The 18,709-nt window shown below is 36.4% G+C and overlaps 1 protein-coding gene across 6 annotated transcripts in view; it reads left to right on the plus strand.

The window, feature by feature from the left end:
- SLIT2 (slit guidance ligand 2) overlaps positions 1 to 18,709 on the plus strand; it is a 331,277-nt gene that overhangs the window by 187,992 nt on the left and 124,576 nt on the right. For all 6 annotated transcript variants that reach the window (XM_074321764.1, XM_019743900.2, XM_074321767.1 and 3 more), the window contains one exon: positions 8,050 to 8,121. In XM_074321764.1, the coding sequence (XP_074177865.1) occupies positions 8,050 to 8,121 (72 nt within the window). The remainder of the gene's footprint in view (positions 1 to 8,049; positions 8,122 to 18,709) is intronic.

An 18,709-nucleotide genomic window follows, 5' to 3' on the forward strand; every position in this document is an offset into this window, starting at 1 on the left:
AGTAATAGAGCTGTTGCAGGTTCCCAATGACAAAACACTTTTTCAGTGGAGAAACAGCCCCGACAATCCCTAAAAAGAGACTATTCACACATCTGACAAAGAATGATAAAAGAACCTATTCTATACAGGATTATATTAAGACCGGGAAAAGAAATGACATATGTAGAAGAGACAGCCCAGCTTATCAAGAAGCAGCAGTCACGTTAGAGATTAAAACCATCATAAAAGAAAAAGAGAACTATCACAAAGCACTGATTTTTATCAAATGTTATGCTGTCAATAAATGTTTTTAAATGCATGAATGAGAGACTACAAGTTAGAGGGGAAAACACAGCTGACTTTCCCACTTTCAAATATTGAAATCTTGAGTGCATACAGCATCAGGGGCAGTAACCTGCAAATTTGAAATATGTCGACGCCTACCACTGAGAGAAGATTTATACGAGTGTATGCAGTACCTAGTTCACTTCTCACCATGCTCAAAGACTCATTGATCTGTGTTTCTTTTCTCTGATTTATTGAGCTCTAGTTTCTATCTCCAACATTTTGTGAAACATTTGCTTTTTACCTCTCCTGTGTTGTCTTGATGCCAATATATCCAAAATCCCTCTTAGAAATCTAGTTTTCTTTTCTGATTTCCCCTTGTAGGGTCTATAATAGTAGATTTTCCTACTTCTCAGGGCTCCAATCACTGTATTATACTTACCATCTCTGTTTGTTATGTCTATACCTCCAGCAAGTTGCCATGTTTTGTAAGTTTTTTTCTTTAGAACTTCTTTTTCTTTCCCTACCTCCCTTACATAACCCTCTGCTTACTGAAGGCCTGTCATATACCAGGAGTTCTATAGAAACAAGACGAATAAAATCCCTACCTTCATTTATCATATGGTCTTGCAGGAGAGGCAGTTAGCTAAGAAAATAATTCAACTGAAAGCATTCAAGTGTTATAATAATTGTGTGTGCAAGTTACCTTAAGAGTAGAGAAGAGGGAACAACTGACTCACCAATAATAGATAATTATATTTTATAGTTCACTAATTGTATAATATTTAACTAAATACTAATTCATATTAATAGTGATATTGTTGTTTAAACCAGGCCAGTTGGCCCTATGAGGTAGTTATACTAGCTCACGTATAGATGGGTAAATGGAGGAAGAAGTGAGTACCATGCACAGCATCACATAGTTCATAGGTTACAGAGATGTGAGTACCAGGCTCAGCTGGGAAATTGGAGAAAAACGATGTGGAACGAAGTGCTATTTATATTTACTCTGAGTCTTGAACAAGGTTTAACTCTCCCTCTCATGGAGATAGAAACTAGTACTTAAGACAGAAAGAGAATTTTCAAAAGCTGAGAGATTTGAAAAGATGATTTTATAAAAGATGAATTAAGAGCATGGAATGCATGAATGAAGGTCTGAGATGGGAACAGAGGCACAAACACTATCCAGGGAGGCCCTGAAATGAGTGTTGACGTTTTCAGGAAACTCCCAGAAGGTCAGTGTGGCTGGAGATGAGTAGGTGAGGGGAGTAGAAAGAGGTGAGGTCAAAGCGAGTGTGTTGACCAGTTTATTTGGGGGGACTTGTAGACCTTTTGATGTTCTCTGCTTTCCCTTGTAATGATATGGGATCATGGAAGAGTTTTGATCATTGATGTAGTGAGATATGGTTATAGAAATGCAAGAGGAGAAGCAGAGATGGTTAGAAAGCTGTTAAGATAACCCAGAAAAAAACGCGATGGTAGCTTTCTCAGGAGAGCAGAGGTACATGTTTCTGGATATATTGTGGAGAGAGAGTCAAGAGGACTTGCTGTTTCATTGCATATGGGATGTGAAAGAATATCAGATAAAAATAAAGACTCCAAAGCTTTTGAACTGAGCAACTGTAAGGATGGCGTCTCCTTCACTGAGCTGAGCCAAACTTCAGAAGGAGGTAGTTTGATGTGATTTCAATTTTGGCAGTAAAACTATGGTGCCAGTGTGGAGACTGCAGGAGAAGGATCCTGAATCAAGGCAGAGATCAGTTTGGAATCTATCGTGTTAGAAATGGTGATGAAAGTTTAACGGTGACCATGGCAGTGGGAAACGGGAAGAAGGGGCTTGATTAGTTTTGGGAATGGGTTGGATGTAGTGAACAGGTGCAGGGAGAGATGTAACATGGGAAACTCCAGGGTTTCCTGTCTGATGACCACTAGGGACACTTCTCCGGCCTGGCCCTGGGAGGCCTGTATCTTTCTAATTGTGCAAATACCAAGAACATAATCACTTTCCTATTTGAAACCACTTATCAAGATAAACATCAGAATGTATGCCTTGTTTGGAAAATTTTCTGTTCAGTTCCTCTAATTTTAATTGGTTTATTTAATGTTCTTTGCATGTGTTCTTTATAGATTTTAGATATTAACCCCTCATCAGATATGTGATTTTCAAATATCTGCCCCCATTCTGTAGGTCGCCTTTCTTTTTATTGATGGTTTCTTTTGCTGTGCAGAACCTTTTTAGATTGACTTAGTCCGACATTTCTATTTTTGCTTCCATTGCCTTTGCTTTTGGTGTCAAATCCAAAAAAAAAAAAAAAAAGTTGCTAAAACCTATGTCAGGAGTTTACCCCCTATATTTTCTTCCAGGAGTTTTATGGTTTCTGCCCTTATATTCAAGCCTTTAATCCATTTTGAGTTGATTTTTGTGTATAGTGTAAGACAGGGGTCCAGTTTTGTTCTTTTCATGTGGCTGTTCAGTTTTCTCAACACCATTTATTAAAGAGATGATCCTTTCCTCATTGCATATCCTTGGACCCTTGGTCATAAGTTAATTGACCACATATGCTTGGGTTTATTTCTGTGCTCTATTCTGTTCCATTGCTCTATGTGTCTGTCTTTAATGTCAATACCATACTGTTTTGATTACTCTAACTTTGTAATATAGTTGGAATTTAGGGACCATGATGCCTACATCTTTGCTTTTCTTTCTCAAGATTGCTTTGGGTATTCAGGGTATTTTGTGGTTCCATACAAATTTTTGGTGGCTTGGTCTAGTTATGTGAAAAATGCCATTGGAATTTTCACAGGGATTGCATTGAATCTGTAGATTGTTTTGGGCAGTATGGACATTTAAACAATATTAATTATTCTAATCCACGGGTACAGAATACCTTTCCATATTTATGTCCAAAATATCAGAAAACCAGCCCAGTCTCCTTGTCTTCAATCCCAACTTTTCAGTTTTTGCACTTATCTTCTCCAAATACTTTTTTCACATTTTGCATTTTGTTATTCCCTTACTCAGAAAATTTAAGGGGGTGCAAGCTCTACCCAAGATGACAATCACCTTAACTTACCTTGAAGAGCTTATATTTGGACCTGAGCCCAACTCCCAACTTCTTACTTAATATTCTCCCAATAGAATTTCCTAGTTCACTGGAGACCCACCATCTTTCTCCACCAACACCGTGTAATACGACTTCTCTGCCCATTGCCCCTGCCTGCTTCGAAATCCAATTTCCAGATCAATCTTCCTAAAAATCAACGCCCATCAAGCCATCTCCCTACTTTGAAATATATTTTTACACTCTATTTGTCTAGTGATATAATTACAAACTCCTCCTTTGGCAATTCTGTGAAGCTAACTTGATGGTTCTGACTCATTCTTCTCCTTCCACACAGTTCACAGAACACTGCCTTCAGTTATGTTTCAGTGTATCAGTTAAGCACATACTCTCAGGGGCACATAGCAGTTTCCTAGTTGAATAATTTGTATAGATATATATAAAACCAACACCTGTGTAGTGCTTACTACGTGCCAGGTACTTTTTGAGCATTTTAAAAGTATGAATTCATTGAATCCACCTAATAGTCTTATGTGATAGACACTATTATTGTTCTATTTTACAGATGAAGAAACTGAGACATAGAAAAGGGTAATCACGTTTCCCAAGGTCACATGGTTAATAAACGGCAGCACTAGGACTTAATCTGAGATAGCCTAGGCCTGCAGCCTATGCTCTTAATTCCTCTGGCATGCTGCCTCTGTCCTTGGATTCCTGCCACCCACCACCTGCCACCCACTGCCTAGCACCCCTCCCGCAACACTGGAGGCTAAGAATTACTGAGCTCAATCGTCTTCATCAAGATGCAAAAAGATTGAAAGTGTCCTAAATCCATCAAGCCCCTAATGAGTCTTCTCTAAACCAGATCACCTTCCTCAGACACCACTTGTGTTTTTTACTTACTATGTACTATCTTTGTTGTCATCAAACTGTGTGATATGTATCACATCTCTCTAACTAGATTGAACATTTTCCAAAACAAACTTTTAATCGACACTGCAAATTGCTTTTCTGATTTTCCAATTTTGTTAATGGCCCCCCACATCTAAGTTCAAAGTCACTTCTGCCTCCCCTCTCCCTGGCCTAATCCATATGTGCACCAGTCTACTTCTAACTTTTGATTCTTCATGCATCCCTGATACTACTGTTAATCTTCTCTACCTTTTCTATCTATACAGTGAGAGATGTCTTATCCATTAGCTGGCCCACGGCAAGCAAGCAGTGTATTAATGGTTGTTGTATTGCTCGAGATGCTCTCTACCCTTTCTCCAAGTAGCATAGGAGTCATGTGTGTGGTTTTCCAAACTGGAGTCTTTGAACCCAGGTATTCATCATAAAATCCCATTGCCACTTTTAACTTATCTAAGGAAGAGCCTCTGTCCTGCTCCTGCCACCATCCTTCCGTCCCCGCCATTGTCTGCTGGAATAAGACCTCCCTCCTCAATTGGTACCCAGAAGTCTACTCAGCACACCACTGATTTCTCCTTCTGGCCTCCAATCACTCCACTGCGTGTTATGCCTTCTAAACAAACCGGCAGAAGCTACTCCCATCAACAGTGCCGTTTTCCCACCTCCGTATTGTTCCTTCTGCAGTTTCTTTTGCTAGAAGTGCTGCTCCTCACCTTGCCCTCTGCCTTTACATCCTGACTCATTCATATTACCTTTCTTCTTATCCTGTTGTCTCACTTTCTAGGGTCTCCGTAATTGGATTAATCTTTCATTTACCCTTCTATTTGGCTACTTGCCTCATCTTTACTGGATTTGAAAATTCCTAAAGCCAGGAATGGGCCTTATACAACTCGGTAATCCTTGCAACAACAGCCAGTACCTTGCACACAGTAGGAATTAAATAAATAGATGTTGGATTGAGATAACGGCTAACCCCCACTTGGTTATAGGTAGAAAATAGGAGTCATGGTTCTAACAGAGCCTTACCCATCATTTTGCAAGTGATATAAATCAGAGGTGAGAATTAGTTCAGGAAAAGCCTTTTAAGTTCTAATTCCCATACTGAATTTGATCAAGCCGATGGTACCCCCTTTAGAAATCCCCAAACCTTGACTCAGTATTTATCTGTACTTCCTATACATGTACTTTAGCTGTCTGTCCTGTCATTTAGCACTAATACCTGATATCTCTCAAGCTTTGTTTCCTTTCCTATAAAACCAGGATAATAATACCTACTTTGCAAGGTAGTTGTCAGATCTTTACAAGATGGGATTAAAGATCAAATTTGATAATATAGTATTTTAAAACATTAACTCTTGCATACAGTAGGTACTGGAATGTGATAAGTTTCTTAATCCTCTCACGAGTAACCATGGCCTACTTAACGGAAAGGGCCTGGGTTCCAGCTGACATTGCCTGCCAGAATGGGCTGGGCATAAGAGCTGAGACCTCGTAGAAGAGTCTGGGAAGCAGTGTACTCAGGGATCCAGCCACGTATAAACCACTGGCCTTACAGAAGTAAGGAGGCTCCAAGATAGACAGTTGCTCACTCTTTAGTAAAACAAAGAAAAGGTAGGTAAGTGTTAGCAGGATGAAACCCTTCCCCATCCTGGAATTCTGCCTACGGTAATCAGAAGGACTGAAATTTCGAAGGAACAGTGTTCTGACTGCATTTCAGTGATCCTCAGTGATGTCTCTATGATCCACCTAAAATAGCCCCCTGACTTTCCTCCTACCCCACCATCTCCCCATTTGAGCCCATAACCCTAGTTAAAACTCTGCCGAGCCAGTGAGCAAAGCTGAGACTGCAGGTGGCCAAAGAAAGGGCTCCCGATGGTTGGATGGGAAGACTGCAGAGCCTGGGGAGCAGACAAGATCTGAAGAAAACATCTCTGCCCTTTTTATTCACGTACATAGTCTCTAAAGCTGGCTTTGTCTTAGGAGAAGTAGAAGAAAAAAAAATAAGTGGTCAGAAAACATTGAATTGACAGCAAAACACAACCGTAAAAACACCATTGTTCATTTTTAGGGAGCATTATAGATTCAAATTTACTTCAATTCAATCTTTCTCCTCGCTTAATTTCTTATTACTTTCTGATTTTTCTTTCTCCAGTATTTCTCGTTACTTTCTCCCTGCTTGGTAGCTTCCTTTGAACAGTTTCTAGCATCAAGGCTTTTAACTATATACTGTTAAACTATCTTAATCCGATGTGATTAAACAAAGGAAGGAAGTCAGTCTCAATCAATGACAATCTGGAGAAATAAGCATTTTTTTTAAGGAAATGAAGTTTTATTCCTCTTAGGGATGTACTGGAACTATTGAAAGCAATAATAGTTGTAACTGATGTAGCAGAGCTACGTCGCTTAGGAAATGGATGGCTGCCTTAACTTCTACGAAATAAGCCCATATTATAAATTTACCCTTTGAAATAATGTATGTGTTTCTGCTTCTTCTTTTTTGTTTTTTTTGTTTTTTGGTTAAGACCTTTACTCTTTAAATAGACTAACATTTACTTCTTTACAATTGCTTATCAAACTCTTTTTTTATATGAACATTGTGAATATTGAGATAGAAATGCAAATCTCAGTTGTTTGAAACTTAATGAGGTTAAGTATAAATGAGGTCAAGACCACACACTAAATCTTTCTATCCGCTGATGATCTCCATTGCGTGGCCATGAGTGTGTGAACACCACGCTCTGGTCTTAAGAAGCATCAGGGAAGAGGATGTGGATAAATCCGTCCAATATGCCTCCACATCATTGGAAAATGGCTCTGTTTTCATCAGCTGTGCACCCATGGTTAGTAGCATCAGCCTTCTTCGTGAGCATCAGTTATCTTAGAATTTTATTGACAATTTTAGCATCATTGTTACTTTAATAACGTATTTGATTTTTCAACTCTCTGCTATGTGGTAGTGTCACCTCAAACGAGATGAGCGTTTTCTGTTTTCACTGGCATTTCTCCTTGTGTATTTATATCATACTTGTTAAGGCTAATATTACTGTGTGCTCATGGAATTGTATCTGAACGCTGAAAGAAAAATAATAATCCATTTCATGAGATGAGTGATTTTTACTAACTTCTCATTCCAACTCAAAGAATGCTTTTTTCCCCGTGATTAAAATGTATTTCTCAATTAAATTAAAATGCAAATATAGACAGTCTGTGTTTATGGTTATAATAGAATTATTTAAAGAAGGTTTTAAATCACCCTGCTGTTAATATTTCATGCAGGAACTGTTGGTTTTATTGTTGGTCCAGTACTGCTGTGTTCCATTTTCAAAATTACTTTAAGTGCTATGAAATCTTAATCATCCTGCCCAGGTTTTATCAGTTTTTGCCTTCTCTTCTCTAGGACATCAAAATGGACTGCTTTCCTATTTACTTCATAAGTTATGTTGGTGATGTTTGAGAAATATCAAGTATTAAAACTTTAGAACCCCTTGCAATTGAGTTATGAACAATTCGCTATTTGTTGTAAATAAATATTTTATTATACAGAATTGAATCAACTCTTAAATTTCAGAGGACCATATTTTATAATTTATTATGAAATTAAAGCTCTGGAAATATACTTCAAGAAACCATTTAGTCCAACCTTTTAATTTATATTAGAAATATAAAATGTCTGTATTAGAAATTGCATCTAATGCTTTTCATTATGATCCTTTCAGTATTTTTTAGAAAAGTTCTATCACTTCTCAAAGAAATTGATCAAAATAAATTATAAATACTTTATAGCTTTATCTTTTTCTTTTTTGTTATTTTTTAGTGATCTCAGTGAAAACCAAATTCAGGCAATTCCAAGGAAGGCTTTCCGTGGAGCAGTTGACATTAAAAATTTGTAAGTATTTTTTTTCTTAAAAGTTAAATTTATGTTGCATTGTCACAAAAAATAATGAAAGCCCTATGTATCTTTATGTTTGCTTAGGAGAACTTGTAACAATAAGTTTTATATTGTTTGCACAAGCTACCTGAAGAGATTCTCATTTAGAAGATGTCTTGAATCTGAACTTATTACCAAATTCATTCTTCAAACCTTGTGATTAATCTTGTTAAATCTAAAGAAGTGATTTGATTAAAAGCTATTTACAATGTATTTTCTGCCCTTTTACTGTCAGCTTACCTCAGTAACTCCTTTTTCAGTTGTTATCGGGTATTTATTAGATATGCAGAATTTAAGCTATTTTTTCTGGAAAGAGTAGATAATATTTTCTTCTTGAACAAACCTGTAGCCTAGAGCTACAGCTTTTGAAAATAGCTTTTAGATCACTATTTTCATTAAATGCCAAAAGTGTGAGAATAGGAAAATTATGCCTTTCCCTTTCTGTGAATATTTTTCTTACATCTTTTCCCCCTCATGTCTTTATGAAAGGATATTTGTGTAACCTTCTTTAAAAAGAGAGAAAAAAAGAAGAAAAAGAAAACTGCGTTTCTGTATTTTCCCTTGATAAATCTTTAATAGGGTGTCTTGTGTAGAAGTGTTTTTTGTAAGTGTACATAGCTCTGAAGGTACGTATCAGATTTAAGATTTCAGTGACAATCCTAATATTGTCAATATACATCTTTATAATTTTTCAAACATCATATTAGCCTTTGAAAATGATGGTTTTGATTGATTGTGAATGCTAGGACATAAAATGTTTTCCTTAACCTTTATATTAGTTTGAAATGTAGGGGGAGAAAAGCCCCTGGGTGCTGAGATTAACTATCAGGAATTCAATATTTCTTAGCCTAGTAATACATAGGGCAAGGCCTTTTTCAAGAATTAACTTATATTCAGGATTCGCCATGGTGGGATCCAACACTATTTTTCCAGTAGCAAGAGTGAGACAGATGTTTTCCCTTGTCAAAGAAGATGACTGTTTGTAAAGCTACAAGTTCTGGCCTCTACATCTTCTCTTCAGTGTAAATGGCTTTTGTTTTCAATTTGTACTTTTTAAATGTACAAGTCAAGACAGAAACATACAGGCTTATGGATATAGCCATGTGCAGCCGTTAAAATCCTGGCTCTAGGTTTTTATGAGTGTTTACATGTTCAAAGGATCTTGCTTTCTTTTTATCTTTAGCTAGGGTTTGGGGAAGTCTTCAGGTAGATTTAGTGATGTAGAGTGTTCAGAATTGCCTGTGTATATTGCGTTTGGCCAGAACAATATAAAAATCCTATGTAGCGCCTACTCATGTTGCCTATATGTCACTGCAAAAGGATAATAATGGCTACAGTTTACCACCCTTTGGGAATGCACTTACAATCTTGCCATAGTATTATCGCTAAATCCTTAAAACAGGTGGCTTTTACTTCTTAGGAAAGATATTCACGGAATCTAAGCCTGTATGTAATCCTTCTGCCATATTGAAGGATACATTTGGGAATGGGATACCAGTCGTGGAAGGATTCTTCATTATGTCCTCTTCATTTATCCTTCAAAATGTGATTTTAAAAGTTTAGAGATCAAAAGAACAGTGAGATCTTAGCCAGTGTGCTGTGAGGAATGCAATGCTGATTTAGCAGGATTTAAAAAAATATTTTCCCTACATGCATCATTTCCCCCAAATTTAAGGCAGTTATTAATATTACATATACAGTGAGATGAGGTTAGGATTGTAGTCTCAGAATCTTTTGCTATTCATTGGATTTGTAGACATGACAAGTCAGTAAACTTCATTAAGCCCTAGTTTTCACTTTTATAAGTAAAAATACAACTTTTGTGGGTTTGTTATGGTTATTAGGGAAAGACGATGTGTGAAAGACCCTTTAAAAAGCTATGAAATAGAATGTCTTATTTCATTCTGCATGTAGTCACTAATCAACTGATAGAAGCTAGTCTTGAAAATGGTAGAATAAAAAGACAGGAAAGTTGGGACATAGTGTGATTTGCAATATTAGGAATGGGTAAGATTGACCCGTGGCTATTTTGGGCCAGGTAGACATGGAGCTACAAAATGAAAAAAGAAACTATATCAGAAAGCACTAAATGCATATACACAAGACCCTGATTTATAAACAAGACATTAAGTGTCATAGGTACTGAGGAAAGAAAGCCATAAAGGGATTGCTTAAGTGATCGGGCAATGCTGTAGGAAAGAGTTCCTGAAAGAAAATGTAAAGGCATCTTTGAGGACGTTGGTTTGTATTTGTATTGGTGAGTAGTGGTAAGGTTGGATTGAGGAAGTCAGAATTTATTAGAGAAGCTGTACAAAGTTAGAATTTATCCCCACTATTTTTATTGCCTTCCATGTAACAATGGGAAAGAACATTAGAGCCACATTGAAAGACTACAATGCATTTGAAGGCTTGTTTAATTTATTAGAATCAGAGCTCCAATCTTATAGAAATTTACAGGGAAAAGGCATTTTTCTGTAATTAAAAAAATAATTCAAACTACATTGTTCACAAAATAGTCCAATTTCATTGGGCTTTGTCTGAAGTTAGTTTTCTCATTAAAAGTTAAAAATGATATCTGGTAAAACATATTCGGTCGGAGGGTAAATTTCAATTCGTATCATTATTAAACTGTCAACCATAAGTCAAGTAATGACTCCATAAAAATCCACAAATACTAGCATTATTAATATTCAGTGTGGGAAGGAGAGGTTCAGTGCTTTGTCCTGTTTATCCTTCCAGGGTATGCACTTACAATCTGGACAATCCTGCGTGGTACCATGATGGCTACTGTTCTAAACTTAGGAGTAAAAGAGGAAAAAAAAGAAGGCTGGGCTAGAGGAACATGGGCAGTAGTTGCATCGAGACAATATTTTATTGAGCACTAAAACCCCAGTCTGATGCACTGTAGCAAGCTTATTGGATTTACCTCGTTCAGGCCTTAATCAGAGCTAACTCCAGTTATCAGAAGATTTCCATGGGAAGCACTTGCTTTAATCTCGTGGATTGGCTAAATATGCTCAAGGCAGCATCCCGACAACATGAAACTGATGCTGTGGAAATTTTGCAAATTAGCAGCTCTTATTCCTCTCCCTCCAGGCAAACCACACTAAAGCTATGCTAGGCAGATGGACATTTATCTTGCTCTTAAATATCTCCAGGGAGGATGTCCCATAACTTTTTTGTTTTTCTCTATTAATTTCTTAACCAGATTAAAACGCTTTATATTTTATTGTGTTACCTAATTTTCTGCAGCTGCAACTGAAACCACTTTCTTCTTCCTGACATTTTAGATGGTGAGATTTGAGAATAACAAGATCACATTAAAATATCAACTAAATTATAGTGTTTATAATTGTCACTGGCAGCACTTTTCCATAGGATTTGCATCTGTGTTTTTAAACTCCCCAATCAAGTATGAATTAAAGTATTGATACCATATCATTACCCACTGATGCCTCACCAAAATGATAGTCAACGTTTATACTGTTTTTCTTTATAAACTTTGTGTATGTATATTTAATATATTTAACATTGATGTAGCAAAGCCTTTTCTGCCTCCTGATCAAATCTTGAACAAAGACATGTTCTACTGTTTTCATTTATTTATTTTTTATCAAGGATCTATGAGGTGTTTCCATTTAATTGAATAATTTAGGAGAATATTCAAATTAAACCTTGCTTTATTACTGAGACTTGCAAGCTTATTCTCTAAGCAAGTACTTTATGAGTATAAAAATTCTCCAAAAGTCACTTGTACTTATGAGAAACCATTCCTACTTATAGTTATCTCAGGATTTAAATGAAAAACAAAGTATGAATAAATGATCTTAAAAATTAAGTAGATTGCTAGTTGTTATTCACAGCACAAAAGCAAACTCGAGAAACCATTAGTTTCTTTGTGAGTTCGAGGCAGATACTTAAAATAATTAAATTTCAACACGCATTATTTAAGATATACTGTGTAATATAAATCACACCTGCTTTTTTTTTCTAATTTCATTTTGCAGCACACCCTCAGAATGTACTCCGTGTTCCAGTCAACCTTTACTTTTTACTGTTCATAAATAAATACACTCCTTCGCTTGCATTTTCGAGAATCCATTAATCCTACATCTATTATGAGCCTTACCATCGTTTCCTAGGAAAACTGCCTCTTGGTAAAAAAAATAACTTAGGAAAAATATTTATATTTTTCTTTTCTTTTCTTTTACATACATTAATTTATAGACAAGGGTTTAAGTTACAAGATGATCTAGCTTGGTTCTCCTTGACTAAGTCATGGTATCGTTTGGCTAGCAATTATGTATGACATGACTTTTTAGGAAACAAATCAACCGATTTGGGATGCAATGATTATTATCAATAAGGAGATTTGGCAAACAGGAGAGTTTATCTGTTGTGATTACATATTTTCCATGTAAATGCAAGACTTACTTTCACTTTGTCATATAAAATAAGTCATAATTGCAAAATGTCTACTGTAATCAACTAGTTTTCATGTTTAGATTATTACATTTTTGTAATACTTACATACTTATTACATACTGACCATAAAAATAAAATCAATTGATACCAAACTTAAATTGTAACTTTTAAGGCCCCCAGCTCTTTCCTAGAGTGTTTTCAATAAGTTGAGGCTGGAGAGACTTTGAAGGGGAAGTTGGTTCCTCATTCAAGGGGCCTGCTATCCTTAGTGTTGGATTAAAGATCAGTGGGACATAGACCCCTCTGAACAAACCTGTAGAGATAATTCTTCATTTAGATAGAGAGTAAATTAAGTTGAGTTTCATATTTTGAAGGCGAAAGCTCCCCTTAACACCCTGAAGGCTATGTAGATGTAAGGGATAACCAGTGGCTGCTTGCATCCTTGAATGTAAAATAGATCAGTGGCAGATGCCACTCGAAAGTACCTTGGGAACTGTCCGTGGTCCTGTAAGTTGCCTGGTTTGCACTCACTCTAAAAGCACGCTGAATTGTGATCATCTCCAACAGCTGTGGTCAAGTTTGCTGCCAATAACCTCTCCAACTTTGCATTTTGCTTTGTCTCCCTGGTGCCTTAGCATTTTTTTCTTCAATGATGGCATTCTCTCAGGTAAAAGTTAATCTATATAATATATCTTCATAAACATTTTTGGAAACAAAACAAATAAAACACAAGAACAACGGACTGAGTCATTGGGAATCCAACTCATATATGTATAAAGTAGGAATTGGCATGATTTTGTTGTGGCTGCCATGTTGTCCTCGAAACAGGACAAATCTTTAGGTTACTTGCTTCCCCAGCACTGAGCAGCCTCCCTTTGCTCCTCTGTACAATAGCCTGCTAATTGAATTTTGATCTCCAGTTTATGATCTCATTAGATAATTTTAACACTGCAGACAGATTTGTTTGCACCAAGTGTTGCTCATTCCATAACTACCTGGTTCAAATCATTCAGTTTATTCTAAAAGAACACTTTCTTATTGGTGTTATGGCAAACTTAGGGATACAGCAGAATAGTTCTATATTCCTATAGGGTCAGTGAGGATATAGACTTTTCCCTGAGAAAGCAGTGACTTTTATTGAACGCAAAACATCTAGTCTCATTAGATATTCTGACTAGTCCTAACATTCTTGCTTCCACCCAGGTTTCTAGCCCCTCTCTCCCTGAATTTGCACACAAGCTCTTTGCTCAAGCCTGAATGGTCTTACGCTTGTGAACATTTACTGTGAACATTGTAAAGCCTCTGTTTACAACTGTTCTTGGATTGACTCTCTGTCCACCATAGTCGTTTTTTCCTACCTTTCTGGATTCTACCTATTTTTTTAAGGCTCAGTTTTTTTTCCCCACCCTCACACATGACTGCTTCAGCCTAAGAATCTCTTCCTTCTCTGAATTTTTGTATCACTCTTCATGTGCTGGCTTCTTCCTTGAAACTTGGCCATCAGAGATTTGAAACCCCAATTTGCAGAATGAATGGCTCCTGAATGTGTTTCCCTAGCCACTTGTGTATTGAGTGGCGGCTTCATTTATGAATAGATTTAAATTTGAATCAAGATTTCACCAACTATTTACTACCTTCTTTGAATAAGTTACTGGAATTCTGTTAGCCTCATTTTCTCATTTATAAAATCAAGATGATAATACTTTTTACTCAAGTGAGGAACTGTGAGATGGCATATATACAGACTCTGCTGATTGCTATGCATTCAATAAACACCGTTGTTGGACATCTGCTGCTGTCCAAAACATCCATGGGGACATGAGGTTCATGCCAATTGGTCCTTGATATTTGATCCTGTTCAGAATGTCCGTGCTTAGAAAACATCCCTGTGTTCAAATAGCCCATAATGTTAATTCTACTTTTGGTTTATAGGATTAATACATAAAAACACTGTCATGTTTCGTTGGCCCAATCATCCCATTGAGCTTCTATTTCAATAATAACCCTTCTCGGCTCAGTAGCCTAGCTGATGGGGTTAGGTAGATGAGTCTGCTTGGATGTCTCTGTGGATGTTTTGAACCAGATCTCATGTCCAGTAATTATAATTGTTAGCAATTATTGTCAGTTTCAGTTTCTATCACATTCAATTACTTTACTTAGAGTTACTAGAACATGAAGGTCAACTTAGTTGTCTTTCCTCCACTTTCTATTACCACCTCTCTTAGAGTTACCTTTTGTTTCTTCCCAATAAATTATCAAGTGGATGTAACTTTATACCATAGGTTATTCTAATAAAAACTGAAATTCTTTATTCCTATGAGAAAAACAAAAAGTTGCTGGAAAGTTTGCAAAAGGGTTAAATTCTCCAATAACATAATTTATTTTTCGTTCTTTGGAAAAGTCCTTGCATTGGTTGTTTTCTTCACTGCTACCCAGGTTGGCACCGATGTGCTTTTATGCTGAGGTAATGATATAGTTGCTGAAACTTCTGTCTAGGGTGTTCATTTATATGTGTCAATTTATATTCTTCTGTGCTTCTATTATAACTTAAATCTTGATTACTTCTTAAACAATCGTGATTTGTATAAGATTTATATGTTTGAGCATTCGTATTGTCTTGAGTTTTATACACGCAAGACAAGAAATAGAACAGATCATGCCCATATTTTTCTTTTTCTCATGTTTCATTTATATGTCTTATCAGGTGTATTACCAAATAGCAAAATGTTGTTATTCCCTCATATTGATCGTAATCATTTTGATGCATTGTAAATCACCTAAATTGAATATCAACTATGAATATCAACTAAACTTCTATTTCTAGTACCTAAAAAGACAACAACAACAACAACAAATGGAAAACCAGAGCATAGTCCTAAAAATTTTGTTGAGACATTGAGAGAAACTGCCTAGCTTAGAAATTATTAAAGACTGTTTATATTCAGTATTGTTTCAGAGTTAAGTCTAGTTTATGGTGCTCTACTTCTTACAAAAAAATCAACTAGTCATAAGATTTTATCATTTAGATGCTGCAGTGAAATATGAATTTTCTATGGGTAAGGATGAAACCAACTAAAGTTAATTCAGGGAGATAGGTTTTATATGTTTAACTCAAAGATAGTATGGTAACCAAATTTTGAAAAATTAAGAAAGGAAATCCCTGGAAAAAACCTAAAAGTAACAGAATGCAATGTTTCCAACTATATTTCAAGATGCCAAGTCAGCAAATTTTTTTCTCACCATTTTGTCATTTAATATATCTATTTTAAAAACTTATATTTAGCAATATTACATAGTGTCTCTCATACCGAGAATTGATCAGAATGTGAAACTAGGCTAAATTATTTTTAGTGTTAAAAAAAACAGATCCGCTTTAGCTATTTTATGCGTGTGAGGCTTGGAGGGGAACATCTCTTAATAAAGACACACTGCATCCTCTAAGACTGAACTTGCCAGTAGGAGGAAAAATGAAAACGGGTGGTCTAGAGTTATTTTAGCTCATCAGAGCAGTTATCACTGAAAAGAGAATCAGTGAAGGTTAATGCTGACAGAGATCTTGAAGATGCTCTACTCTTTTTAATATTGTCGTTGTCATGAAATTAGAGATAGAGCAGTTGCTTCAAAATACACTTACAAACGAGGACAGTGGAGGATCCGATGGAGCGGCGATCTGGAACTTGAACAGAAGGAGGCTTGGAAGTAGAGGATCAGGAGGCGACGGCACAAAAGTCTGGGCTAGGATATGTCAGCTGAAGGTCTGAAAGAAACTCCGATAATACTACCTGCCTCTACCATTCCTTCTCCCCAGAAAATAAGAAAAGCACTAGCTAGCTTCCCCCACAGAGATGGCCCCTGTGCCAGGAAAGGATTCTGAAGTTGTTTCCTAAGTACCTTGTGCCTTTATCCAGAGACCAACACATTTTTACCCTATGTCTGGCTGAATCGTTGTATCATTACTTTTTGGAGAAGTGGTGGGAAAACAAACAAACAAAAAAACCCACTTGCCTCTTCCGAATTCCTTAACTCAGAATAATTTCATGGCACAATTGGAAATCACATCTAAACAGGATCAGCCTGTCACTAAATGCATGGCTGAGAACAGATCCTTTCCTGTTTACAGAAAGCAGAAGTGCCCAGGGCTTTGAAAGGTAGTGGTGGGAGAAGTGAGCAGCGTGAGAGAAACAAGGTGCAGCAAAATAGTCCAGAAACCCTGAAATTAATTACGCTTTTATATAGTTCTGACACTGTTTATCTTGAACCATATGCAGACAAATGGAGGTTTATGCAGAGAAATTTTCTCATGACTAAGAATGTGGGCACAGCACTTTCTACAAACATTCCTGTGAATAGAACAAAATCCACCAATTGATGAAAAAGTGATTCATTTGGACTTTGATTGTCCTTTCATCTGAGTAACTTTTTCATAAAAGAGCGTTGTTCTCAGAAGATACACGGACTGCAATATGATGGCATTCAGAAAACTTCTAAGGAAAACTTTGGTTCTCTGAGAGCCAAATCTTCTTAATATTTTAGCACCAAAAAGGGGTTAGATTTCTGCTAAGAATCAGAAGCATGTAACCACGAGCAATGTTAAAGACGGGTGAAATTACCGAAGTTTCCGGCAGCGTCTCAACTTCTGGTGGTAGACGGAAGGTAATCTGCCTTTCAGCCCTCGTAGGACGAGATTTGCTTGAGTGCTTTCTAGCATGCTGGGGCCTTCCTTTGTGTATAGTATGCATGATTTAAAAGAAGCTGTGTCAGCACTGACTTATCCATTGACAGCTAAGGATATTAAGATGTGGGCAAACATACAGCTCACCCTCTTACAGATTAACCTGGGGACTGCATTAGGCAAATTTGATAGCATTAAAAGATTTTGCCAATTTGTCTGGAAACAATTTCTCTTTTGTAGTGTGTCAAGGGTAACACTTCCTGCCATTGTACTAATTCAAATGGCTTTGATAAATTGTTCAAGAGGTTACAGAATCGTAGTGTAGATATATATTTACCACTTTAAAGTAAGAAAAGATTATTAACTTAATTGTTAAATGAATTTAATCCGTAAAAATCAAAGGTGCTCAAGAATGTAACTGTTTTTCTTGGAACCGCAGCAGCCGTATTCTATCATGAGGCTTTAAACATTTTCTTAGAAAATAAAACTGCACTTCTGCATTGCTTTCCAATACATAGAAATGCTTTAGGTTATTACAGTAGCAGGAATGGTAGCTATTAGTTGGGGAAAGCTTTAGTTTATAAAAGCAATAAAATTGTATCTTCTTCAGGGTTCGCCGTTTTTTCCATCGCATGTCCTAGATTGTATCATTTGCATGACACGAAGGTATTCTCGTGTGCGATTGTGTCCCCTTAGAGACCTTCTTAAAAATGAGATGTATATTTCATGAGACATTCTCTATGTACATAATTCTAAAGTAAGGAATTTGAAGAGGTCCCTCTGGATTAAATCGTTGCACCTTTATTCAGTTGTCTTATGAGAGAAACAGCTCTTCCATGGAAATGTTTAAACAGCTTTTTTTTTTTTTTTTTAAGAACAGACCCCAGATGTCACTGAGCCCTTTCGGTGAATTCTAAACTTGAAACAAGGGCAAGATTCATTGGTGTGATGATCACAGTCTTAGCCCCGTACCTCTGCTTTTAGAGCAAACAACTCCTCTGACTATTTCATCAGACATTCCGTTTTCCATCTCAAGTGAAGCATTAAAATACTTTTTTCTTTACTATAATAATAATAATAATAACGTGAAGCATCAAGCAACTAGATTTAAACAACTGCTTATTTGTAAAAAAAAAAAAAATACAGATAGGATTTAGTACTTTGCTAGCTTGTTTTAACCAAGTAAATTCCTTCATATGAATAGGAAATTTTGATTCCAAAATCAAATGGCAGGGAAAAGCAGACTTAACTAAGTTTGGAACAGTCCTTCCCCCCCCCCCATCTTTGAATTTTAACAAATGAGTACTTAAATGAGTGTTGCAGAAAAAAGATTCATTTGTTTGGATTTTGTGTTATTTTGAAGGAGCTGATACAGCTTTTAAACTTTTTACCACGGATTTCGGTAGGGTTTTTCCTTTTAAATTAAATTTATTGGGATGACATTGGTTA

Source organism: Rhinolophus sinicus, linkage group LG02 (assembly GCF_036562045.2).
Source record: "Rhinolophus sinicus isolate RSC01 linkage group LG02, ASM3656204v1, whole genome shotgun sequence".
Taxonomy (NCBI): domain Eukaryota; kingdom Metazoa; phylum Chordata; class Mammalia; order Chiroptera; family Rhinolophidae; genus Rhinolophus; species Rhinolophus sinicus.